We start from the raw sequence: 9,920 nt of genomic DNA on the forward strand, positions 1-9,920 counted from the left end.
TGTTGTATTGCAATTTTAAATTTTAAATTTACCGATAATTCAATAACTCGAATTTGAATTTACTTCAATTGAATATTGAACGTATCCAAATTAACGTCCTTCATTCCATATTGTAAATATAATTTTATACAAAACTAGTGTAATGTACTTATATCGAAATAAAAACGAGATAGATGGTAGATATAAACTATATGGTGTGAAAATTCATTTCATAAGTCTCTGAGAGCCGGCGTACCAGAAAGAATAATAACATGCCTACCTGTTGGTAATTAGCATCGCGGGTTGCGACACTTTGCTGCTGGATACGAGAACTCGTATTTGTTAGACGGTCGCGTTGGCTACACGACAGGAGCGTAGATCATGAGATTTTGCACGTCAGTTTCCACGTACTCTTTCTTTTTACCTCTTGCCAAATCTCCATAGAAATATATCGCACAAACTTCAAGAATATTTTTTGACTTTTGCAAAAGAATATCCAATAAAATCAATTTTAAAACGAATTCAAAAAATTTTCGATTTACATACAAAAACGATATCAATATTTGATATTTGAGAATTATTATAACAATATCTTTCTTCGTCCCAGAGATAAATCATCGATAAATTAATCCGTGCACGAATTCGAAAAAATTTCACTTCACTTAAGAATTAAAGAACATTCGACAAATATCGTGAAATTGATATCGATTACAATAACTGGGCATTTATCGAGAAATAGAACGGAAACGGATAGTTTAACGGTAATGGAGGAAAGAATTTTTTTCATAGCAGGCAACCTTTCGGTTTTTCTACTGGGACCGGATGCACGCGTGAAAGGTTGTCGTTAAGAAACGAGGAGGTATTCGCCAACTGGACCGTGTTCCTATAGTTTGCAACTGTGTGACTTCCGGTATCCTGTGAACAGTGCCAATAACGAGCGTATTTTTTAATATGGACCACCTAGGTAAATAAGAACAGTTGGAGGTCGTTTCCATCCAATATAATTGGAGCAACAAGTTCTTTTCATCCACTTTCCTCGTCGTTTGTAATGGAAAGTTGTAAAAGATATACACACTTAAAATGGATTCATTGTCTTGTCGTATCCGTGCACGATACATATTCACGATCGGCAAAGAAACACGGAGACAAAGAGAAAGAAAGGGGAATTCGCAGGGATATGATATGATCTCGATACGTTTGGGTAACAATCGTGTAGTAAAATATCAGAAGAGAGAGCTATATTCTATACAACTTACTTTACTTTTGACGCTTTACGCAAGCGTATTTATCGCGCTCTAACATAAAAGTGAATAATTAATAAGGTAATAACGCGAAATCGATCAAATTTCTAATTTATTTCAATCCATTGCTTTAATATTCGAATATCTTGAGAATATTTAAGAAAGATAAAATCGTCCAATTTCTTAAAACTTAAGCGCCTAAAATTGGGAAAAATTTTTCGATAAAGTAGATCGGTTTCGCTTCTGAATATATGACTAGCGTCACACAACCGTTTGACTCCAACCACAAAAAAGTGAAACAATAGACGTGAAAGGAATGTGCAACGTACACGTATAATTAAACTTAAACAATTTGCATAAACATCCGCAATCGCTTAAAACTTTAAAATAACTCCTCGATATTTTGTACAAATATTAACGAAATATGAAATATAATCCTTAGATACAAAAAAGAAAAAAAAATACTGAACTGAATATCGAAATTCTCACGTATGACCGTGAATCTAGGTGGACGCCTGCGAAACTTCCGAGTGGACCGAGGCGGAACGAGGCACGTTTCTCGCGCTTTCGGCGTCCTCCTCGAGCGGATAAGGATTGAAAGGTTCCGTTTGCACGGCCACGTCCTCGTAATCGAGCTCCAACGCGTCTTGCTCGTAAATTGCATCGTGACTCCGTGGCCGTGCCACGGAAGGTATCCACGGTTGCGGCGTGCCTTTTCCAAGCGCCAAGAAAACCGCGGCAGTCGTTAACAGAACGACGGAGGCGACACCGAACACCAGTCGCCACGAGCCGGCTATCTAAAATAAAAAAAAAAAAAATTGTTCTTCTTTACCGTAATGAAGATTGATGAAAAAATGTAAAATATTCCAACGAATAGGTGGTTAAATTATTAAGTGATTCTACTCGAGCGATTTCGCGGTTGAAGAAAAAAGGGGAAAAAGGAAAAAAAACGAAATGTAATAGGATTTTAATTGGAGGATAGTTTGAATACTTACACTTGGTAACCGACAGTTAATGGGCTGTAAGGAAGTTAGAATTGGAGGATCGTTAAAATTGTTATTGCGGTTTCGTTAACATAAACAAGCGTGAAAGGTTTAATGTTTCCTGTGGTATTTTTACCACAGAGAGAGTCTTACTTTTGTAAGAGGAAGCCAGACGTTAAAACGGAGATTGGAACACGTCTGTCTAATAATAATAAATATCTGTGTATATGAATTGAGAAAAATTTTACCATCAAATTTAACTTACAGAGCCATGAAGAGCTTGAGTGACAAAGTAATTAGCGGCCAATAGACCTGCCGCGCCTAAAGTCGAGCACAATGCACACGCAGCCGCTGCACAGGCTGGAGATTCTACAGGAGCTAGGTCAGCTATGGCCGCCAAAGCTCCTGCTGGCGCGGTGCCAGATACGAGAAGGGCGGCTATCCCTAACCAGGCTGCCCCTAATGCCTGGCAACCAGCGTAACCAGCGACGAAAAGTAGGGCAGCTGGTATAAAATGAGCTGCGAAAAACAGAACGAATTAATTTAATTTCTGATAAAAATCTAATTCGATGAAATTAAGAAATAGATAGCTGTTCATGATGATTAATAAATTGATTGATTAATGAATACGTACCAGTATAAACGACCAATTTTCTTGCCGTGGTCGTAGAAACTATTTTCGATTCACGAACGTGATCCACGAGAAGACCACATGTTAAAGCAGCCATGAAATGTCCGATGTGAGGTAACGTCGTCAGGACAGAATCCTTGAAATCATTGAAAGATAAACATTTATTTTGCAGGATAAAACGAAGGATCGAATGTGTTTTAATTCATTTAAGTATATATCGTTGAAAAATATTCACATTGGCCGTTGAGAATCCATAAATGAGCTTCAGATATTTCGTCATACCAAGAGCGAGAGTTGCATCGCCCCATTGATTTCCCATCGTTGCCACTGCGGATGCCCAAACAGGAACGGATCGCAATAATTTCCCCCATGGAATCACAGCTGCCTATTTATTTCATATTCAAATGTTCCTTTTTCTTTAATATAATTTTTTTTTCGTTATTTAGTAATTTAACATTTAGCGCGGAAATAATTCATTTTACATAATAATTCATTTAACGCTTCATTAATCTTTTAAAACAATGGTATTGGGATTATTAGCAGTGTAATATTCGTAGAACATTAGCTTCTCTCTATGTCGTAATAATAATCTGAATTAAATACTGTCAAAAGAAGGATACAAAAAGAAAATCGTTCATTTAAAGTAGATAAAGAGAAAATTTGATCTTACATTTGTGTCGTGCTGGTAGGACTTTGGTGTGTCTTTGACGAATCGACCAAAAGAGAAGTACCAACATAATGCAATGCAAACGAGACCATAACAAAGCGAATCTCGTCCAAAACTTCGGACGACGGCTGTTCCTATCCATCCTGTGAGACAGTATCCAACACTGACAGCTGTTAACAAATGTAATATTTATTATTATTATTAATATCGTTATAGAGATATATAATTATATATATATCTAGACTTCGATATTAAAATTAATAAAAATTTACCAGCGTAACAACTGAAGTACCAACTTCTATGAGTGCTCTTAAACCAAGTCATAGCGAGCATGTGAGCAGCAGGCATAGTTGCACCCTGCAAATGAGAAATCATCAATGATTAACGATTTCTCTATTATCCTATAATATTTTTATCTTTATTTATTTCTAAAATTATATTATATGCACATTATAACTTCAACATGATATTCTTTCGTTTAATTCTTACTGTACATAATCCCTGAAACAAACGAAGCGCTACATGAGACGGGCCTCTCCATGCAGCTGGCACCAATAAAGATGCCAAGCAAGCACTAAGAACAGCACGTGAGAACACCATAGATGGACCTGATCTTCCCCATACTAAACATCCTCCTAAAATCGGACCTGCCACTTGTCCCCACAAAAACGCTTCTCTCATTATAGATTCTGCACGTTCTTCGGGTGGTAACTGCAAAGTATTCATTCCTTTTTCTAAAAAAAAAGTGTTCCTCGGCAAAGTATATAAAAAATATTTAATACATTTACCTCCATTAATATAACTTCAAAGTCTTCGGTGCGATTACGACTACTGATGTTGACCAGCATTTCACAATGCCACGATGTGTCAATGATGGCATGATTATCTTTTTGATTGGCAAGTAATGCAACCGAGGAGCTCACCTCCACCGCGCCACAAAGTGCAAATCCAACTGCAACAAGCGCAGCAACGATGTGTCGCGCTCGTACAGCCGCTAATCAATTATTAAACAACAATATTTGATAAACTTTAAAAATTATTATTATTATTATTATTTTACTAGAAAAAATTATAATATTCGAAAATATTTTATTATATAAGTTATTATAGATATTTATATAAAGTTTCAGACGATGTGTAGATGTGATATTTTTAAATTAGTACATTCTATTCTCAAAATAATTTTAATTCTTTTTATCGTATTATCAGGCGACAGCAAGCAACTGTTATGCACGTTGTATACATACATTATCAGCGCTATTATACATCGTCTCTAACTGTTTGTTTTTGATAAATTGATTAAACAATAGATTTCATAATTTCGGTTTTTAATTCAGAGTTAAGGAAATATTTTCTAATTATCCATTGTATAATATCAATTTATCGATAACAAATTTGGAAGAACATGCGTTTTTTCTTTTGTAAAAATAATATTAATATTTTTTTATAGAGAAAAATATCATAAATTCAACGTTAATTATAATAAAAATATGAAATGAGAATGGATTGATTTTTTATTCGATATAACGTAAGTATAAATTAACGTCTATTTTTATTAAGATTATCGATAAAAAATTCAATTTATTATTTATTTATTACTTTAAATCGTATTTATCTTAATTGAACGAACCTCGAACTTCGTATGCGGCTTGCTTTATCTGAACACTGCTACGTTTCACCAACTGCACTTTACCTCTTTTAACGAACTCTTCCATCTCACGATAGTCGAAAGGAGCAAAATCGACGTGTGCATACCTCTTTTATCGTACGATTCTATCCCTATTATCTCATTACTATTCCGTGCAATGCAAACGACCTCGACTTTGGTTTCCTTAAAACGTAGTACAAATAATGATTCTTAAAAAATAACAAATATCCGATGATAAGGAATTTCCTTCTTCATTTTTCATTCGTATACTTTATAAAGTGAAGATAGAATAAAAAATTCCGTGTACATCTCGAGTAGAAAAACAGGGAAAAATTATTACAATTGAGATACGCAATTAATAATCTAATATACAAACATAAATCTCCAAGTTTTAATCACTACGAGTCTAATACAATATTTATTTATTATCTTATTACTTTATTAAGTATTGACATATATCACAAACTTGTTCTCTGGTTTAAAGAAATACTCTTATAATAACAACATATATTTTAAATTACAAATATGTAATTACATGTAATGCTGTGTTTAAATAACTATTTCAACCCTATCGTTATATCGTGTAACTTTTTTTATAGCTTCTGCTACCCGATCTAAATAATCATGTCCTGTCAAATTAATATCTCCTCGAGAAAGATTTTCCCCTTTACCTTTCATTTCAAGCGCCGCATGTCTCAACTGGACGCTCCCACGTTTAAGACGAACGAGCGCTGCCATATTTATCACACGTGTCGATGCACGACAGTTCGAGTTTTCATTACGCGACAATTACACAGATTTATGCACATTTTACGATCGTAGAAAGAAACGCACCGATCTCTCACCGACACCTCCGCTCTGTCGCTCCGTGACACGGGTCAATACGACCGCCTCGTGTTCCACGAACCGCACTTGTCATCCGTGAGCGCGAGTGAATGAACATCTCCCGTTAACGAGACTTGATACAATAAGTACCTATACCAGGTCAGCCTTGAAGCACCGTTTGATGCCCGCTCCGTGATATTTTCACGTCCGTGCCACAAAACGATATCGCACACCCAAGGATTTTATACGTGATAACGATCAAATTCCAACATTCCTTGATTTCGTTATCAGAAATCTGTGAAATATCAAACGAATCAAACGAGATATTTAAATTGTTTTATTTTTTGCGATAACGTGCTTGCTCAAAAGACACGCTTTGAAATCTTCGCTTCATTTGGAAGGAGCGAAGAAAGTATTGTAGATTTAGTATTACACAATGTAATTATACAATGTTTAATTATGATGTTATTGACTGATTATATTGTAGAAGAATATGTAGAATAGATTAAACGAGCAGATATTATTTTATATTAATTATATCATCTATACATTTAAGTTTTTGGATACAGAGAGTATAGTTTTAATTATTGATTCTCTTTTTCTCTTTTTCGTTATTTATTTATTTATTTATTTATTTTTTTGGTGGAATCTTCTTCTTTTAATTGTTGATTCTACTCCTATGTTTACGTTCGTTTCTTAAATGCTATACTTCTCAAAAAGAAGAGATTGAAGTGCAAAGAAAAATGTGTAGGTTTATTAAAAAAAAACACTTATACAATAAATATGATTATTCATGTCGAGATACTTATCGTTCGTAGATAATATCGTGGCACTCGATAATTCAACAGCTTTCCATCCGTTAGTAACGATGAATAGAAAAGATTCTACTAAGATCACTGTGATGTATCAATTGATTTCTTTCACTATTAGTAATTCAGAAAATTGATTATATGAAATCATAAGATGATAAGTCTATTTTCTACTTTGTCCATCATTTTTATTATATGTAAGATATTAGAAAAATTTGTTAAATATTTTAAATATTTATTAAATTGTATTTTTCGACTTATCAATAAAATATAATAAATTTTGAATATTGATTAAAATTTCGTGCTAAATTTTAAAACACGTTTCATCTACTTGAATAAAAAAATATTTAAAATATTCAGTGTTCAAATTTTTTTTTTATCCGTAACATATAACTTAACCCCTTATATATTAATCTATAAAAAAAATCACCGATAAAATGGACAAATAATTTATAATTACAATTTTTACAAATACATATATTTAGGCCTTGACACTTCTAATTCTAATAACTAATATTCAATTACATAATGATATGCAATAATTCTTCACCAGGAACTTACACGTGGAAAAAATTATGTCATCAAATGCCATGGGTATTTTTTACATAAGTAGAAATAATAATTGTTTAAATAATTTAACAAAAACTTATATTAAATTTCTAATTTAATATAATCGAAATTAAATATAAACTATGTTATCTTTCTATCAAAATTTTTTTTCTTTTTAACCTCTAAATTAAGAAAACATTGACAATTGATATATATAGATTTATTCTTTAATACGTAGATGATAAACTTCGAAGATCAATATATATCAGACGAACAAATAAAGGCAGCATATCAAAACACGCGTCTCGAACATAACATAAACCTTAATATCAATTCCAATCCCAAGCTAGCAAGACTTACTCGTATTATGGTTACATTGGGTAAATAAGTAATTGTATTCAATTTTCCAATTATGAAAAATAAAGAAATAATTAAACTAGAGATATTTTAAAAAAACAAAAATTATAAATTATTAGTTATATCAATATCACTTACAATACTCGAGATAATTGTATTACTAATTTCTAAATATTCTGTATATCACGCAAATTACATGTATTATTTAATTTAGGTAGAAGGAATTCTCATCCTGAAGCTGTCGTTAGCATAATGATGGCTGGTGCAAATATAGTTCGTTTGAACATGGCGCATGAAACGGATAAGTGGCATACAGCCACAGTACAATCTATCAGAAAAGCGGGAAATACAATGTACGAATTCACGAGCGAAATTTATCCCTTAGGAGTTGCAATAAATCTTCAGGGTCCTGAAATAAGGGCTGGTGCATTCCGCAGCGATAAAACAAGCTTAGTACGATATTAATCAGAATTAAATTCATATTAGTTTTAATTATTAATTAATATTTATCTTATAATTTTAAAATAAATCTATCACTTTTATATATTTTCTAATAAAAAGTAATTTTTAAATAAATATATATACTGAAGTAATATGCTGATCAAAATTTTACCGGAATTACGAAATGAAATGTGTATCTATCGAATATTTATATTTACAGGGTTTTGCCAAATTAAAAGAGGGTAAAATGGTAAAATTGGTAACACAGGATATTGCAAAACGTGCAGGATGTGCAACCTGTTTCTGGGTTTCTTATCCTAATTTACCTAGGATATGTCAAGTAGGAGATAGAATATTAATCGATAGAGGAGCCGTTTTATTACAAGTCACTTGCATCCGTTAGTTCTTTTTATGTTATGATATAAAACATAGATTGCAAAAAAAAAATATACGTGATATTTTTTAATACGATGTATTTCTCGAGAAAATATTTGACACGGTATTTTTTTTTTTTAAATATCTATATTCATGCTTTCAAGAGATGAAAATAGCTTTCAAGATTTTTAAAATTGGAAAAATATTATAGACAAAATGATTTCTTTTTCGCTTTCGATTCAATTGTTAATGAAAATAAAAATTCTTTCAATACAGACGAGCAAGCTATAACTTGTAAGATTATCAAAGGTGGTATTATAAAAGATGGCAAGCTGATACAATTATTGGACAGTTTAGTTCCATTACCACAAATTTCGGAAAAGGATATTGCACACATAAAATGGGCTTCGTATTTAGAATGTGATTTTCTTATAATAAATCACGTGCGTAACGAGAAAGTATTATACACTATTAAAAGTCGCTTCAAGCAAATGAGTATGCGTAAAATCTGTATATTATTTAAACTAATTAATTAATATAAATGAATAAATTAATCAATTTTATTTAAAGATATTACTAGAATTTGCGTTATAGCAAAAATTTCGTCTCAACAAGGTTTGGAAAATTTAGACGAAATTTTGAATGCAGCTGATGCTATTCTCCTCGACAGAAAAGGTATTGAAGTAGAAGTAGGAGATAAAAAACTGTTTTTAGTTGAAAAAATAATTATCGCAAAATGTATAAAAGTAAGTTTATCATAAGAAAATATTTATAATATTTATATATATATATATATATAAAAATACAACTTTCTAACATTCACAAATTTACTTTTTTTAATTTTTCCTTCAGATGGGAAAACCAATCATATTATCATTCGAAGTATGTGACGAAAATGATAAAATAAATATCAATATGAATTTAATTGCAAATGCTGTTTTGAATGGAATAGACGCGATTTTTCTTAAAACTGGTTCTTTGAACATGTATGACACTTCTCAATTGATAAAAAATATCGACATCGTATGTAGAGAAGCTGAGTGTGCTCGATGGCAAAAAGAAATTTTCGATGAATTAAGTTACAAGGTAGAAAAACTTTTCGAATATCGAATCTTCTTATGTCATAATTTATGATAACACATTTTTTTTTATTCAGGTACCAATACCTATAGACCCTTTACACTCGATCATAGTTGGTGCTGTTAACATATCCTTAAAATCGAATGCAGCAGCGATTATCGTTACTACAACAACAGGAAGAAGTGCTGTTTTGTTATCAATGTATCGTCCTAGATGTCCAATTCTCGCAGTTACTCGATATGGAGTAGTCGCAAGGTGGTTAATGCTCTATTTCGGTATCCATTCTCTTCATTACAAAGGTGAATATATATTTATTCCTAAAAAAAAAAAAAAAA

The 9,920-nt window shown here is 32.0% G+C and overlaps 2 protein-coding genes across 3 annotated transcripts in view; one reads left to right on the forward strand and one right to left on the reverse strand.

Moving 5' to 3' along the window:
* Positions 1–1,203: 1,203 nt before the first annotated feature.
* Positions 1,204–6,217, reverse strand: LOC102675096 (sialin-like). Of its 2 annotated transcripts, XM_006614667.2 has the most exons (10): positions 5,821–5,909; positions 5,132–5,332; positions 4,290–4,495; positions 3,991–4,212; positions 3,774–3,858; positions 3,505–3,671; positions 3,070–3,219; positions 2,838–2,970; positions 2,469–2,722; positions 1,204–2,017 (listed from the first exon to the last, which is right to left on the reverse strand). In XM_006614667.2, the coding sequence occupies exons 2-10, from the start codon at positions 5,214–5,216 to the stop codon at positions 1,724–1,726; spliced, it is 1,596 nt and encodes a 531-aa protein (XP_006614730.1). In that variant the 5' UTR covers positions 5,217–5,332; positions 5,821–5,909; the 3' UTR covers positions 1,204–1,723. The 2 variants fall into 2 exon arrangements, with proteins under 2 accessions (XP_006614730.1, XP_006614731.1); XM_006614668.2 differs by lacking the exon at positions 5,132–5,332 and having other exon boundaries at positions 5,821–6,217.
* A 1,374-nt stretch (positions 6,218–7,591) lies between these two features.
* Positions 7,592–9,920, forward strand: part of LOC102675314 (pyruvate kinase-like) — a 2,842-nt gene continuing 513 nt past the window's right edge. Inside the window, exons 1-7 of the mRNA XM_031509957.1 lie at positions 7,592–7,712; positions 7,904–8,142; positions 8,351–8,528; positions 8,782–9,000; positions 9,076–9,251; positions 9,358–9,591; positions 9,662–9,884. Of these exons, the coding sequence (XP_031365817.1) occupies positions 7,700–7,712; positions 7,904–8,142; positions 8,351–8,528; positions 8,782–9,000; positions 9,076–9,251; positions 9,358–9,591; positions 9,662–9,884 (1,282 nt within the window). The 5' untranslated portion in view covers positions 7,592–7,699. The remainder of the gene's footprint in view (positions 7,713–7,903; positions 8,143–8,350; positions 8,529–8,781; positions 9,001–9,075; positions 9,252–9,357; positions 9,592–9,661; positions 9,885–9,920) is intronic.

This window comes from Apis dorsata, unplaced genomic scaffold (assembly GCF_000469605.1).
Source record: "Apis dorsata unplaced genomic scaffold, Apis dorsata 1.3 scaffold_194, whole genome shotgun sequence".
NCBI classification, from domain to species: Eukaryota; Metazoa; Arthropoda; class Insecta; order Hymenoptera; family Apidae; genus Apis; species Apis dorsata.